The following is a 17,264-nucleotide window of genomic DNA, read 5'->3' as shown; positions in this document are numbered from 1 at the left end:
TAAAACCTATGATTAAAAGGCCTATATTGAAAATGAAAAGTAGCTCAAATGACAACACTGAGGGCCCAGTTTTATCTAGGTGTCCTCCTAATTCCTTTCTGAAGACATAATTGCATGTTTTAGGGAAATTAAATTCTGATTTTTTATTTTTAGGGTGGTCTTTTTAGGAAACCATTGCACTAATAGCTCTAGGATATAGGAATAGAATAGGGACAACTTTTATCCAAGAAGTGACAGGTGCCGTGCTACTTACAAATTTACTTTTCACTGTTGCAACTGTTGGTTGGGTTTTTTTTGCTATGGCACTGGACAGTTTACCCCTTGACCTGTGCATGGGTTCCCTAAGTGTAAAATGGGGATGCCGACAGTTCTTTCCTCTGCTAGGCTTTGTCACTTTTGCCCTATTTACGTTCCAAATCTTTCAGAGCAGGCACTTTAGCAGCTACATATTTCATTTCCATCAGGCAAATTACCTTCTTTGCCGTAGCTTCCAACAACTATCCAGTTTCTCAGTCCTAACATTTTTTAATAAATGGCTTTGGTTTAATAATGGGGAAAAAACCCCTATTAATTCCTCTACTACTTCAGAGATGAGAAGTCTTCTGAAAATAGCCACTGCTACTGAAGAAAAGTTTTTCATACAGTCAAGACTGATTTTTTACACAGGCCAGATTTGGATTTTAGATACTCACAAAATCAGACTGATTTCATTACTCATGGGTGAATGCAGCTTTTGGAACTGAAATCACTGGCTGATTCCTCGAGCCTGACTGAAAAAAAAGCCTTTCCAATGCAATGTACCCAGTATCATTAATTCCCACTCCTTCCGTGGAAAAGAGCAGTGCTCTTTATCTAAGAAGGGGTTGGCTGATATCTTAACAAGAGTGACACGGGGCATTAAGATAGACTGATAAGCTGAACTGCCAAAGGTCTGCTTACCCTGAAGTTAATTGTTTCTTTATTCTTATGCCTAATGCAGGAATTAAGCACTTTTACCGTATACTCGCTTGTCTTGCTTATCTAAAATAAAGAGTACTCTGGCTCAAATTTGTTAAGATACTAGTTTTACTTCTAAACAGGCTTAAAATGAGGCAAATACCAAAGTACTTTACTGGATCACGGCCAAAGTGGTCAGCATATTGCAGTGAAAGCCCAATGTCGTCTTTCAATTAACAGGCTCAAACAGTGATAATTACGCCAGCTGAAAGTGAGCATGATGAATAATTTATATGACCAGTTTGGCTTTTTTGAACTTGTGATTTATTTCTGATTAGAATCCTCTCTTTTTTCAAGTGGTTTTGATGTCTGAAATTATTTACCTGATCATTTTCTGAACTTATTCACAGTCAATGAGCTGGGTGTTTTCTATATTCGAGCTTTTCAGATAATGAACATGTAAGTATGCTACTTGGTTGGGTGAATTTGGTTGTTAGCATGTGGTGTCCTGAGAAAATGATTACAATCACGAATTTGAAATCCACTTTCAGAAGACAATCTGCTTTGGTGTTTGTTTAAAATTTGTTACTTCAGCAATGTTCCTGTCTGAAGAAGCACATTAGCAAAACTGAAAAGTACACAACAAAATTAGACATCCCATTAAAGCTAATTAATTTACAAAAGTATATAGGTGTTTGTTGTAAAATATTGGCATTAGTAATTAACAGCCACCAATTTTGGTACTATGCTGTGGGACTCTGGCCCAGAACTGTAATGACATATTCCCGAAAATAGACATTAAAGAACATGCATTCCATATGTGAGAAACTCCTTCCATAAGAAAACACCTGAAACTGAAAATACTGTTTAAGAGCAAACACTCATTTGAAAGAAATTCATAAACAGGTTTCCAGAACATTTTACCTAAAAACATGCTTCAGTTCCGCCAGCTCCTTTTCTTTGATTTGCAGGTCATCTTCTAATCGTTCTATGATTATAGCATATGATTCACTAACTTTCTTCTTCCATTCATCTAACAACAAAAAAACCCTGATTCATAAAACACTTCAAAACATATAAAAGACAGGAACACAAATCATCATGTCCCAGTAACCAAAGCACTTGATTTTTAAATATCCAATTGTACCCTGTTTCATATATTTTTCTATTAAAGTATGAAAGTTTAAAATATTACAGCTATTAAACTGTTCTTGCTGCAACCAGTATAGACATACATATAATGATTTCATAGACAACTAATACGTATGAATCCTTATCAGAAATATTTTTAACTTGAACAAGAGAAAACTTAAACCTTAGGTTCATTTGTTAGCTCTTATTTCCTAAATCTTAGCATAGACAGACAGCATAAAAAGGTTGAAAGTTTAAAGGTTTTTCTAATGAAGTGTGAGTTAAATCAACATAATAATCTAAGTTAATATGATCTTATACAATTGCACAAAGAAATTTAGTTTACTAGCTTTTTGTCTTCTTTTACAGACTATATACGTGATTTGTGTTAAGCTATTCTTCTTGTAAACCAAGAACAATACAATACCTTATTCTTGAACTCAAGAGTAAATTAGCAATGAGTTATTTCCTGAAATATCATTTGCTTCTTGTAGATGGATGTATGATATATTGCATTTAAAAAAGCAACATTAATTACCAGTGCAAGTTTGGGTTGGTCTAGATTTATAATTTCCCATTTGTCCAATATATCTTCTTTGTTTCAGCAAAGTTCTTGCAGTAATATGATTCCTTGTTCAAGAGCAGTGACAGTCCTACTGAAAAATACTTTTGATAGTCTCTGGCTAAAAATAAACCCTGTGCCAAATGGAATGTCATGCAACAATGACATGGAGCAAAACAGCCTGTGCTGTCAACTGTAAAAAAATGATACAGGTACCTAATCAGCTTGCTTAAAAATCTACTGTCTATTTCAACAGAAACATTTGCTTTCATCTGTTGAATACCTAAAACGGGTGGGAAGCAGGTAATTTGGCAGCTTGCTACCAATTTTGTGGAGAAAAAGGAATTTAAGAAGCTGAAACCCAAGCATACTTTCAGGATCCCCAAGGAGTGCTGGGGGTCCCCAGTCTGGAGAGGCCAGAGATGATGTCAACTCATAACATTAAAATGTATCCTAACACAGGGGGATGGCTTTGGAGCATCTGGGTATTTTAGTTACAAAAGTGCAAATTGTGTCCTATCAGAGAGTACCGACTTTTTGCGGTTTGGCAGTATTCGTACATGTTGTTACGCCACGGGAGTCTCACTGAATTAGACTAGGAAACGAGCTGGCTGTCAGGAGTTCAGCATGTTTACTCTGTATTCTTCTGTGGGCACATACAGAACCACCACAGAGATTCGCCCTGCTCGCACCAACGGGCAGCAGCATTCCGTCCGGAGAAACCGGCCATCAGACTGCTAATGAAGGATGTAACCTGGGGGAAGCTGGGCTGGTCACCGCTTACAGACTCACAAAGAAGGGAGGAGAGTCTTGAGGCCATTTTGCTGCTGCTGCTGCTCCTGCTCTAGGTAGAATTTCTCCAGAAGTGGACGAGGACACAATCAAGCTGCTTTGTTCATATTCCAAGCAGACCATGTACAAGGCAGCTGAGGACTAGGATTGACATAGGTCCGTAACTAAATCCTGTGCTCAACCTAATTTTTCCTGTTTGTTAGTATTTTATCTTGGACCCAGTGTCACAGTAATGTAGTAAAATCCCCATGATCTGGCTAGCTGGAAGGATGAACTGAGCAAACAGGGGTCTGTGTGTGTGCACATACCAGCAAACAAGCCATAACAAAATTAATCTAGACTCTGTGCACAGATGCATTCCTGCAAGAATCTGTGCTTAAGAACTGTGAAAGAAATAACACTGCTTTTCACTCGCACAAACTGAACCTCCTCAGTAATCTGGTTAGCACAGATCTGCTCATCTATTGTCCACCCTTTTCATATCCATTTCCCTGTGTTTTCTAGCAAATGGAACTACTTTACACATTGTCCCAGCTAGTTATGGGATTCATGCTCATATCTGTATGTGTCTCTTTTCCTCCTTTTATTGTTTTTTTCTATTTATTTGGTATACATATACTTACTTATATGTGTATAAATATATACACATAGGTATTTATATATTTTTATATATATATATAGATTTAAAGTGTTTGATTGACCTTGGCTGCTGTTGTGTGTATAAGTTCTTAGTTTTCTCAGTTAAGGATTTCAGGCAAGAAGATATGTAAATATAATACACATATATAAAATCTTCAACATGCTGCATCCCATTGTAAACAAACTTGCACTCCTGTGATAGTTCCTGACACAGCATGAGCTCATCCATTTATTTGCACTGATTTACACATAAAACTAAGGATGTATTTCAGAAGACTTTGAACTGCTTTGACAATATGCCCTGTGATATTCAACCAAATATTTGCAAAAAAGCACCAGCCTGGTAACTGATCCTCCACATCTAGTTGCCAAGCAACTGGAAGAGCTGGAAATGCAGCACTGAGACGGGCATCTCCTCTCCCACTGCTTTTATTAGCTGAACGCTCTTTGTTTTTCTTCAAATGTCTAAAATACAGCCAAAGACAAGTGTTTTGGCCATCTCTTCCACCTGCTAGAGAGTACTGGGGTCAAAAGGCCTGCCAGGCCACGTTCGCTTCAGCACACACCTCCCTCGGCAGCCTGGACTACGTCAGGAATGCAGCAACAGACACATTTTTTCTTTTTATAGCAGTGGAGCTTCCGGAACGTTTTCTAATCCCTTCATGCAGGAGAGTGTTAATCACATTAGGAATTTTACCTTGACTGTCAAATAAGATCAATCAGCCTTTTTCTTCATTGCTCATGCTTTTCGGAGCTGCTCTGAAGGAAGGGCCTGCAGCCGGACCAGCCGGGATTCCCAGCTCTGACGCAGGGTGTCTCAGCGGCTGTCACGGCCGCCATGGCCGCACAGCGCTTGTGCAAGTATTTGCACTCCCGCAGCACTTACACAGCCTCTGCTGCAGGTGTTGCTAGCTCAGTTCTATCCGGCACCTGAGACTCAGCCTTCTCCTCCTTTCCACCACGCGCATGCACGCAGTGCTGCCTTACGCTCTGCTGCACGCGTGCATGGCGTCGGAGCGGCGAGGAAGCTGCACGGGCGCCCAGCACCTGGAACGGCTCTGCACCGCTGCCTGCTCAGCGTGGCCTGGCTGGAGGGAGAGCTGGGGTGCCGCGGGGAGTTGACGGTACCCCGACCGGGGTGGGGGACTCTCCAGGGCAGTGGCTTATCTGCTCCATGCACGTTAGGGCTTCCGAAGGGCTTGGCTTCAGCCTGCTGTCACTTAGGGGCTTGGGTGCACAGCACAATCCAAACTGGAATTTTCTCGATTTAGGTAAAAATCAGGGGATAGCCTGAAACAGGCCTGTGATAGCTCATCGGCCCAGGGAGCCCCCCTTTTCTGTCTGGCTTTGGCGCTGCAGCTCCCGCTGTCTCAGGGGGAAATCCCGGGGCTGCTGTTAGCGCCCAGCGAGGGGCTGTGCCGGGCCCGCTTGCCACGGGCAGCGCCTCTGCCCTGCTCCCTCAGCTGAGGTGGCCCTGCTGGCAGGGAGGAAAGGAGGGAAATGGCTTTCAACAGGGGCTACAGGAGAAGCGAGGCGAGGGGAAGCAAGGAGCATAAAGGTGAGGTGAAGAGTGGCAAGGCGGGGCGTGCTGAGGCGAGGCACAAGAGCGCGGAGGCGAGGTGCTGTAAGCTGAGGAGAGGCGCCGCGAGCAGAGGTGAGGTGAGGCGAGGGACGGCGCGGTGAGGCGAGGCGAGGTGTGGTGAGACGAGGCGAGGTAAGGAGAGGCCTGGAGAGACACGGAGAGGCGAGAGGCGTGCTGAGATGGCATGAGGCAAGGCGCAGTGCGATGAGGCACGGTGACAGGAGGAGAGGTGCCGAGCGGTGAGGTGGGGCACAGTGACAGGAGGAGAGGCGAGGCTCCCATACTGTGACTGAAACTGGAGGTGGGATGCAGCAGCTCTAAGGGCAGTTACAAGCTTAGTGGAAAATCACTTGAAGAAGTGGGACGCTCCAGCAGAGGTGAGGGGAGAGGTGATGACTCACAGCGGGGAGTGAAATGCTAGCAAAAAAAAATCTGGAATTGGCAAAATAGGTTTTAGCACACCTCGTGGCCTGAAGAGCAAGACTTTTCTTCCATCCAGACCAAGCAAACTATGACAGAAACAGGACAGACTCCAAAGCCCAAGAAATGTTCTCTTCACTTCTGCACAGAATATGCATTTTAATACAACAGCTTTGTGAAGTAAGAGTGTTAAATTTCCATGATGAGATAAAATGATTTCCTTTAAAAGAAGTAAATACCTTGCACACTCCTAGTACCATCTACTTTATGAAAATTTATCAAAAAGAAGCCATCAGTTTCTATACCATATTTTTATTCACTCTTTGCAGACATTCGTGTGGGTGAGGATTCATTCATATGGACACTCAGGGAAGACCACTGGAAACTACAGCACAGGAGGATAATCTGGTCAGCCAGCAAAGTCAACGCAACAGCATTTTTCACCATGAAAGCAACTTTCAGGTGAATTCTTGAAGCATTCACATCATAGGCTATGTGAAGCAGTTGTAGAATAATTGAAACTGGGGGGAGGACGGGGGGGGACGGGGAAGACAAAAATTAATAATTGCAGAGCCTGTTTGCAGAGCGTTTGCAAACAGAGAAGAAAGGAATAACTGCACTGACTACTATGTTAGGCCAGTTCTAATTAACACCTATACAAGTAGCACTAAAATGTCAAGAGCAATGTTTTTCAGAGAGTAAAGTCTTCAGATGTAATGTTTACAGAATACTGAGCTGTACAAAGTTCTTTAAGTTTTCAGAAGTTTTATTGCAGTTTTATGTTTGGAATGTGCAGCTGTCATGTCCAATCTTACAAGAGAAACGTGAAAAATTCTTCTCCCATTTCTGGTTTTAAATGTCCTTCACAGGGAGGATTTACATGATTAAGTCTTTTGAAATGATCTTTATGTCAAATTAATTAGAACATATCCATATCTATCATTTACTTCGAGAGGCTGTAAATTGCTCCTATACATTTCAATGTTATTCTGGTGACATTCTGTTTTGTCACAGAAAATGAAACAGGCGTTAAAAGACAATGCATTTTTATGAAAATAAAGTACAAGGAATTCTGTAGCCCATGTAAGGAAACGGGTGTTTACAATGGCTTCTCTGTGGCAGTGGATTAAAAGAAGTGTACAGAAGAATAGTACTGCTATTTTTGTTCTCACATTACTACACTGGCATTTGCACAGGGATTAATTTTCCACATGTGCAGAGAGCAGAAAATGAAGCTGTTGCATCAGAGATTTACGAACGAGAAGAAGCTGGAACCGCTGGGCTCCAATACAGACAAACTCCCTGTCCAAGTCAAGAACATTTCTATGCAGATCCAAATGTTGGAGCTTACGTTCTTTCATCGGTTCCCCAAATCCTTCTGGCACAGATACCTTTCAGCTGCTCATTTTTATTTCAGCTGCCTTCCCTTGTGTTCTTTTTTAAGTGCCCAATTTCTCAGATTTCAATTTCCTGCCTAAAAGGTTACTGAAATAATCCTCCTCTCTCAAATTTCATAGTGTAATATATACAGTATGGCTAAATCTCCGCTCATTATAGCATGGTCTCAAAGCATTCAGGGAAATCATTAAGATGATGTTCATTATGAGCCCTATTATTGCACTACACAGCAAAACTAATTAAATAAAGCAAGCTGACATGAATAAAATCATTAAACACTCATCTTGGCTTTATTTGAGACTGTACCAGCCTGAGTTGCGTTTCAGGATAGATGGAGCCAGGCAATGATCTAGACACCCAGACAAAAACTGCATCCATCTAGGAAACTCAGTAAGCTTTAATCAAAATCAAACCCCAAATTTCAATAGATGCCTCCTGTTCTTAGAAGGTCCTACCTGACTGGCATTTTCAGCATTGCATCCTTTATTACTCAGACTGGAGGACAATCATGAGCCAGGATGCCCTGATGGTCTTGTTTTCAGAATCTGATATTAGAAACCAGCAAACCCATATCACTATTATCTTGCTGTTAAGTTTTACTGTGTGGCCTTGCACAGGTCTCAGTTTCCTTGGGACAAGTTTATCCCAGCTGGTTGCAACAGAAAATTGTTGTCATCTACCTTAACAGCAAGCTGTGAAAAAGAAAGATTAGCTAAAGCTTGTAAGATGCAATACGAATAAAATACATATACATATTGTGTACACCAATACACAATATAATACTTAGATTATTATAGTCAGGAAGTGTCCAGTCTGAAGACTTTTTGATTTTAATAAGATTTGATCACACTATAACACAGCCCTTTTAAGGACTAGAATTTGTTAGAGCTAAAAATCATGCACACTTCATAAATAGCTGCAATACATACAGCAAAGAGTTATTGCATGCCTAAATAAAGACATTATTTTTCAAATGTGTCAAGGATACATACAAATACTCACTTATCTGTCATCTCCTCTCTCTCCTTCAACAGAAATATCGTCAACTCAAAAATGATGTTACATCCACTACAGACTGACTGTTCTCTTTGCAACTACTTCTGTGCTCTGCAGCTCCAGTGCTTTCTTTGCCTACTGATCTCTTGCTCACCCAGTGCCCAACACAACTCAACAAGCTGCATAGCAAGGTGCAGTAGAATAGCGAAGGCTTGTCAGGCATATGCAGGGTTGTAACACTCGCTGTCAGGATACTCAATGAGAGCTCTGCAGTTCTTGTTCTTCTTCAGAGATTCCTATCCAAGATGGACTCTGGAAACCTTTGCTCCATCAATATGCTTGCCAGGGGCAAAATCCTGGCCCCTGCTTAAATCAAAAGCAAAACTCCTAGTGACTTCAATCAAATAGGTATTCATTCCAGGTTTTCAGATTTTATTCTGAAGCTGATACAGGAAAATCAACAAAACTAGATACTTTCTGTAGCTTGACAGGGTAAAGCTGCGTTTCAGCATTTAAGACTCACAAAAAAGCCTGCAGAAAAATATGCCTCATATCTACCAAATCCTTTCAACAAAATTCATTAAAGTGCAATGGATGTGTATTTTAATTTTTAAATTCCAGCAGCCCTTGACAGATGGATGTCTGGATTGCCAATACCATTATCAATCTTCATGCACTAACATTCTCTATGGTACAGTCCATTTTCTCTGAATATTTCCATAAACTTTCTAATCTCATACTTCACAATGATAATCTTACTATCAGTAAAAAAGACCACAAAGGATTATGGATGCATCAGAAATTCAATGGGCAAACATGTGCCTTCTGTGGCTCAAAGGAAGTTAGTGGAAGCTTATATATAAAATTGTGTTTATTCCCAAGTGTGGAGTCTAAGAATGAATTTACAGCATGTGTGTGTGAACAGGCACACACATAACCCTGTATGATAGAAAAACATATGGGAAAATAGAGCTCTGTATTAAATAAAATATAATTTTTAATGTTTTTCATAAAATTTTAAAATTCATTGCAGTTTAAAAATGAAAAAAATAGTACAAATCCAGGTATTTCAATACCTGTGGAATAAATTCATTAAGCCTGCTGACATTACCTATGGCTAATACTGACCAAAATCTGCTTCTGAAAATTTGAGACAATAATATTTACTGTAAAAGGAATGCGTGGTGTGGCATAAAGACTTAGAGCAGTCTAATGTGTCTTAGCTAGTAAATCAAATCTAGGCTTATTCCATTACAACAGATTTTTTTTTTTTAATTAAGTTCTTTGCCTCGAGATCTAAATGTTTTATTTCCTAACAGGGCAATTCATTGACATGCTGCTAAGAACTGTTAAATGAGACTGGACATTACATACTTCACAGGTTTGCCGAAAAAGGTACCTTAGGCCTTTAGTCAAAGGTTAAGAAAATATTTCTAGCTCCTCACTGAAGTGTTTAGCCACAAAGCTTTTCAACTTGGTCACATATTTTAAGAGCTAGAAATGAAGGAGCGTCTGCACGTTCGGTGTGTTTAAACATCATTTGTTAATGGCTACGCTCTACAAACTGCATAGTGGAAGAGAAGATAATGAAAAAATTTCATGTTTTGAGGTGTGCGAACACCCAGCTCTTCTGTGCACTGCCTATAGTACAGCCACACTCCCTGGGGCTGTGGCCAAAGAATACTTTCAGCAAATCTTTACAGAAGTTTTTCTCATTTAGGTCCTTGACAGCAGGACTAAGCAGAGCAAAAGTGTTATTGCCCTCGGTGAGAAAGACACAACTGAGCTTTCCAGCAGTCATCTGTAAATTGTGTAATCTGGTTTTTTTATGAGCCTTTACTGTTTGCAAGTGCCAGGACCCTAATGAGCACCCACGAGGCTCACAACACTTACCGCAAGAGTGTGAGCCCAGGTTTACAGTCAGACCTGCAGGCTGTCGAGGTTAAGGGATTACCAGTGGAGATTACTGCCCTGTCAAACCGACAGAGTCACTCGCCAACACAGTATGTCAGAATGACAGAATTTTTGTGTAACACTTATTGCTTCATAGTAACTTGGATGATTCTGACGCAGAGGCAAGGTTAAGGAATGACAGTAATGGACAGCACATCCCAGAGGATAATACTTTCTGCAGGCGTGCGAGTAGCTACTTCTTACCCATCCCGGTTGCAGCTGTGTCAGCACCTCTGAGCAGTCCAGGGCTGGACAGGCAGGACAGCAGCACACTAGGAAAGGAAAACTGAGAGAGAAATACTCTAACAAGTACCTCTCACCTCTCCTCGTGCACTTGGTGGATTGACAGAGCCCGAGGCAGCCTGCTGACCCAGGTGCTGGGCACGAAAGTCTAAGACTACAACCAGTATTCCACTCCTGTTCTTTTTTTTTTTTTTTTCTTGGAAGCAGTGTTGCTTGGATAGCAGCTGCTGCTTGATCAAGTCTACCCCAACACTTTCCAAAAGCTGTTTAGTCAGTATGCTTTTCCTCGTTGTTTTTTCCCATTACTTGTGTGACAGAAGCAAATCCATTTTCTAGTTATATCCAGATTGCTTTCAGTAATGAAATCAATACATGGTACTTAGGGAATTTAGAATAAATGCAATTGTAACAGTTGAAGTGAATAATCATGTTAAATGAATGCAACTTCATTTTACTGTTACTAAACAGCCAGAAAGCTTGTCTAGCAGTAAAGCAATCATCAAGAAGTCTTTTCAGAACAAAGTTTGGTCTCCCAATTGAAGATGCAAAGTCTGTGTCAAACATTTGTTTTTCCCAAAACATTTTGTATACTCTAACAATAGATGAATAGATTATGCAAATAGGATGATGCACAAACCACAATTTCATGCTCCACGTTCTATGACTATTTTTACTTTGTGACTTTATGCGTTTGTCTTGGACCTCAGTGTTCTCAAATCTGCTGCTCTTTCCATTGTTAAACTAGTATTCTATAATGACTTTTAAAACCTGTATTTGCTCAGAAATTCTCCTTATTCCTTTGAAGTCAACCTCAGCAATTCCCAACCTCCACGTCTAGCTCCTTTGTATTTCTTCTTGCTCAGAAGAGATCCTCAGGAAAAATACTACATCTCTTCAAAGGTTTCTTTATCAGTGAAGAAGAAACTTGGTGAAGGTTAAACCAGCTTGGGTAATATTCAGGAGATATACACTACTGCCTTGTAGGTGGCATAAGAAAGATGCCATTAGGGAATTGAGTCAGTAGAGAGATAAACACTGTTGTAATGAAACATTAAATAAAACATGAAAACCCATAGATAAATGCAAGAGAAAAAGATGCAGTGTTTTTACAGTCAAATTACATTGATATAATACACAGCACACTCTTAAAAATAGCATGAAATGGAAAAATTAAAACCGCAGTCATTGTAGAAGCAAAATTAAAAATAAATTATTTGAGGTCTCTGAATATAAACTTAGTGCGAACAAGCTTTTTTCCACCTTGTAGCACTAAAGTATATAACGATTGTTTATGTAATGAGCTGTTGAAAACACAGAGGATCACAGAATTGGATAGGCTTCCATGCTCTCCCTGCACAGCATCTTTGCAGTGCCACAGCCCGAGACAGAATATGGGGCTAGACGGAGCACTGGCATGGCCTGCTATGACATTTCCTGTATTTTTAAAAAAGGGGGTGCGGAAGAGGGAACAGAGAAGAGTACATTTAAAGTTGTGCACATAAAAAAAGGCACTTTCCTTTTAGACCAGGACAGAAAAAAGTATAAAAAGCATACTTATCTATTTGGAGCTGGATCTTTGGCACCTAAACTAGAAACAAAAGGACATCTTTATTAGTAAAGGCTGGAGAAGGGGAAGAGAGAATAGGTATTATGTGTTTCTCTGAAGATGTACCAGAAGGCAGCACGAAAAGAGAGAAAAGTAATTGCTATATCATTCCATGTTGCTGGAGCTAATGTTCTACTCTGAAAAACTTAGAGCAGTTTTCAGTCAAATTTCTAATTAATTTGTTCTGTATCACATTCTTACTGACAAAGACTACAAAACATAATAATATGCACCCCTAGAAAAGTCAGCAATTCGTGTTTTCAGAGATCTGAAAAATTTCATGACTTCTTTCACTAAAAGAATAGTTTATCTGCATTTGCTGCATTATTAATGTTATGCTACAACAACGTTGTTAATGCAAATTAGTTATTTCTACTGCAATGAAATCAGAGAAAAGATCTGTGTACTTTTTTCTTATGATTTTTACAAGCTGGGAAGTAATCATCCACAAATGAAAACAGGAAATTTGTTCAAGAACTGTTCATTCTACAAATCAGACTTTTCTCTTCATCTTTGTAGACAGATTTCATCGTAAATTTGCTTCCTAAACTTCAACATGTCTTTTACATCTTTGTAGGTGAGCATTTCTTCAACAGACAAGAGCTTAAAGCCATTCAATTTAAAAGCTGACATGTGCTGCACAGAATTTAACATTTGTAATGACAGTCTAACTGATTCACTTAACGTAGAACAAGCAGGAAAAATCCTAGCAGTCCACAAGCCCAAACGTGTGCTGTCATTGGAGAAGAGCTGGTCTGAAACCTCTACACCCCAGAGGTCCAAGCATTCCAGTAAGCTGACTCCAAAAAACTGGAGTGAATGTATATCTGACAACAATTTCACACTCTTTTTCAAGTCGTCTTCTACACTAAACACCATACTTACATACTTTACTTGATTGTTAATTTTTACACTTAAGGAGCTCAGGAAGCAGTTTGAAGGTATGTCTACTTTCAAATTTATGTACGATCCACTAATAATGCTGCTCTTCCCTACTGATACTTCAGGTCCAATTCTGGAGTATTCAATAACTGATCCAGGTCCTACAAAACATCCAGGCTCAAGTATGCTTTGAATGATACTTGTGGATTGATCCAAGGTCTTGGCTTTGTCAGAAGAGATGCTAAAAGCCACAGACAGTAAGTCAAGCTCAAATTTTAGTTTGCTATCAGATGTAAAGTGAAACAGATACTCTTGAGTAGTTCCAATGTGATAGAACTTAGAGTTGTTTAAGACTATAACATTAAGCGCAGTTCCTTTCAGAAGAGAGTATAGCTTCTGCCGTACTTCTACTAACTGTGATTCCTCTGTTGTGATGTTACTTGTGTTTTTTGTGTAATCTTGAGTGGCTCCAGGCCCCAGGGCCTGAAGGAAGTCACCATATGCATCTATTTCACAGCAAAGAGTGCCCATCTGCTTATAAAATGTCAGTAATTGTTTTGCAATGCTATGATCAATGTAAAATATACTGTCTGTATACACACACTCCAAGTCCATTTCTGAGTCGTTGTGGTCTCCAGAGGAACTTAGCTGAGAACAATTCCCTCTTACGTGTACTGCGCCACACTGGCGCATCGTCTCAATATCAGGCTTGTGCAGGAAATGATGGCAAGACGCGTATTCAAGCCCTCCTCTTCCTGAAAAACTGGATGGATCTAAAACAAACACTCCGTGAGTAGTCCCAACTGTCAAATCTGAAGGGTGAGCTAATGCGGTAAATCCAGGTTTATCAAATGTGATGGTTTCTGTAACTCCAGTGCTGTAAAGTTCTATGTCATCCGAGCACGTAATGAGAATTCCTGGTTTCATGTGACTAGGGAAATCAATATACATGGCGAGCTTCAGTTCCAACATCTGGTAAATGGGATCGCCAAAAGGCAAAGCTGTGAAAATCTTTCCCAGGGCACTTGCATTTGGTAAACGTTGACTGTAACCACCTTGAAGAAAAAGACATTTTTAATTATACTGAAACACTGTACATAAGTAAGCAAAACCTTAACCTATACAGCTATTCTACATATACAGAAAGGTATTAAACGCCCCCCCCCCCCCAGCTTGGTCATTTACTATGTATTCCTCAAAAAATGACAGATGTAAAAAAAATCATCAATCATTCTTCTTCAAACATTTCTCAAAGCAGATCTGACATTATGTCCAAAATTTAGCATGCCTTAAATAGCTTATATTAAAATTTTGGTTGATTTCATTACCTTTAGTTTGCTTCAGAGCTGGAATATGGACCACTTGTCTACAACTGAAGTGAAGAAAGCAAATGATGCCTGCTTTTTGCTTGAAAAAAAGGAGGACCCCCACAGCCCCACTGGGAATTTAAAGTCAGGGATGAGTCAAATAAACAGTGGTTTGGTCAGGTGACTTGTTATTACCTGGTTTGTTTCTCCTCTGCAAAACTGAAGTCCCTTTTGGAAGTGTTCTGACTAACTGGGTAAGGTGGCAAGTATTCAGCCTGCCTGTAGTAATGAGGACCCCTAGGTGACCCCGCCAGAGAGGGACGTGTTCCTTAAATGGCTATTTCAAGGCAGAAGCTTAATTCAGATACTCTGAATTACACTTCTTTCTCCACTGTGTCATTGAACAACTGAAGTGACGAGAAGAAATGCTTGAGAGAGAGTAATATCTCCTATGTATCAATCTAAATTTGAATGATCAGATCAGATACATTTGGGATTACTTTTCTGAGGGAACTGTATTTCAGAACTCTGACTCCTCTGCCATCGTATTATCTTTAGGGAAGAAAAAAAAAAAAAAAAAAAAAAAGAGGTGCACAATTTTAGAGTGTGAAATGTAAACCAGAATTTACCAGAATGAATTAGCAGCACAATAAAAGAAGTCCATTTATCACCATACAGATCTTCCAAGCACCGAAGAACATGAAGTGTTGATCCACCATTTCCTAAAGAAAAAAATGTTTTAGTATCTGCTGAAAAGAGCACCAATAATATCTGCACTGACATGTGAAGCATACTGGGATCTGGTGCTGTGGTAGGGTGATCAGGAGGCATGTTTTAAATGCTGCCTTCTGCTGTAGAAAGTAAGTTGCCATTTATTTTTAAAAAGTCCTTATAAGTGCAGAGATGATCTTTTAAACAAACCGAGTGTCAACGGATGCACAGATACCTATCTGAAATTTCCTAAACCAGTTCTGACAGAACAGTCCTCCTACTGTACCGTAGTCGATAAAGCCATGCAAAGAAGATGAAGGACAGTCACTGTGGAAGCCTTGTGCATTCAGAGGGGAGGGCATCTGGAGTAGGCAGCTCTTGGGAAAACACCGTGTTTTCCCCTCCCAGTCATTCTCTGAACGGCCCCAGCACCTGAAGCATTTCATCATTTCAACAGGCCATAACCATAAAAACTAGCTCCAGCAGGAAAAAAGTCACACAAATTTCACTAACGACTTGAAGCAAGCGTTCAAAAGCGCTTCTGACATTTACAATATGGAAATGAGGAGAAAGGTTTGGGATATGAGGAAATGGTTTGGGATATTTTTATGTGCTCCTACAACTTAAAATTTCTAGATTTCTGAAAATTAATCTCTGCCTATTATTGTACACTGCAGACAGACTACTGAGATTAGTTACTTTTTACATCAAAGTGAACAGGAATTAAGAATTATAGGATGGTATTACGGACAGTCAGGCTACTTTCTTCTAGGTTTTTGCTGCGCTTTGGCTGAAATATTAAAACATATTCAAATTGTTTAAGCAATCAGGTTAAGGTAAGTAGTATGAATTTATACAAAACATGGGTCAGTGTTATTCTGTATTCCATACGATACACTCAGAAGAGCCACACGGTATCATCAACACGCACTCATTCACCACCACCACGATGGAGTCCCAGATATTACAACGGGAAGCGTAACGGCCAAAATTAACTTACACCAAGTCCAAAAAGCAGCCAACCCACGATGCTAGCAGTTGCACAACCGAATCAAAACTACGCGCTACTTCACGGCATTAGACCCTACGCTTGTGGTTTAATTAATACTTCAGACTTTAGCAGCATTTTGGAGACAGCTGTCGTAGCACGTACACGCAAAGCCTGCTTCCGCCTGACCGAAACCGAGTCCAACTATGTAAGCATATTATACGAGCATCAACGTATTAAACGAAGGCACGCTATATAAAGCGAGCGCAACTTGCGCAGCGACACTGCGAGCCGCTGGGCCTGCTCCCCGCGCCCCTTGCCGTGCCCAGCACACGGGCCGTGCCTGCGAGGGGGCCGGACTCCTCCTTCTTTTTGGGTCTATGCCAACCCCCGCTTGACCTGGAGCGGGAGCCGAGGCCAGGGCAGCCCTCGGCCGGCCCGGCCAGCCGCACGGAGCCCCCTCCGTCCCTCTGAAGCCCGACCGGGCTGCCTGCGGCGCCGACACCGGCTCGGCCTGACCAGCCCCTCTTCCCCGCGGGGGCGAGGGGAGAGCCGACAACGGGTGCCCACCGATTTTCGGTCCAGGTGGATCCACGAAGACATGGTAGCGGACCCCCAGCGGCAGCTCCCTTCTGCTCAGCTTCTCAGCCAGCTGCTGCCGGTAGGCCAGCGCCTGCTCCGCGTCGGCGGCCGTCACCGCCACCACGTCCCAGAACTCGCCGGGGCGGGCGGTCCTCCCTGTCGGGCAGAGCGGCATCCGCGTCAGGCCACAGCCCGGCTCGCCCGCGGGCGAGCGCTCCACATCCCCGCGCGAGGGGGCGGGGGGGCCGGGCCGTGCCGCTCCCCGCCGGCCCGGCCCGGCCGCCCCACTCTGAGCGCGCGAACCGGCGCCCGCCGCCCCGTGGCCTCCCGCCGCGCCGCGCTCCGCTCGCCCGCCGCCGGCATGGCCGAGGGCCGGGGCCCGCCGCCGAAACCGCGGTGCGAGGCGGCCCCGCAGCGCCCGACCCGGAAGAAGCCGGGCTGGGGCCCGGGGCGGAGCGCGGGGCGGCCGGTGCCCTGGCTCGGCCCCGCGGCGCCGGCGCTGAGTTCAGCCCGCCCGGGGCAGGGACTGGGTCGGC

The 17,264-nt window shown here is 42.0% G+C and overlaps 2 protein-coding genes across 2 annotated transcripts in view; both read right to left on the bottom strand.

The window, feature by feature from the left end:
- TNNI3K (TNNI3 interacting kinase) overlaps window positions 1-2,701 on the bottom strand; it is a 97,016-nt gene extending 94,315 nt beyond the window's left edge. The window contains exons 1-2 of the mRNA XM_030032290.1: window positions 2,606-2,701; window positions 1,861-1,969 (exon numbers count right to left, since the gene is read on the bottom strand). Of these exons, the coding sequence (XP_029888150.1) occupies window positions 1,861-1,969; window positions 2,606-2,645 (149 nt within the window). The 5' untranslated portion in view covers window positions 2,646-2,701. The remainder of the gene's footprint in view (window positions 1-1,860; window positions 1,970-2,605) is intronic.
- Window positions 2,702-6,358: 3,657 nt separating this feature from the next.
- Window positions 6,359-17,254, bottom strand: FPGT (fucose-1-phosphate guanylyltransferase). Its single transcript, XM_030032291.2, has 4 exons — window positions 17,018-17,254; window positions 16,717-16,886; window positions 15,077-15,169; window positions 6,359-14,195 (listed from the first exon to the last, which is right to left on the bottom strand). Exons 1-4 carry the CDS (start codon window positions 17,089-17,091, stop codon window positions 12,766-12,768), a joined length of 1,767 nt encoding a protein of 588 aa, XP_029888151.1. The 5' UTR covers window positions 17,092-17,254; the 3' UTR covers window positions 6,359-12,765.
- Window positions 17,255-17,264: the final 10 nt, after the last annotated feature.

Source organism: Aquila chrysaetos, chromosome 12 (genome assembly GCF_900496995.4).
Source record: "Aquila chrysaetos chrysaetos chromosome 12, bAquChr1.4, whole genome shotgun sequence".
Lineage (NCBI taxonomy): Eukaryota > Metazoa > Chordata > Aves > Accipitriformes > Accipitridae > Aquila > Aquila chrysaetos.
This window is presented reverse-complemented; position numbering and strand designations above follow the sequence as displayed.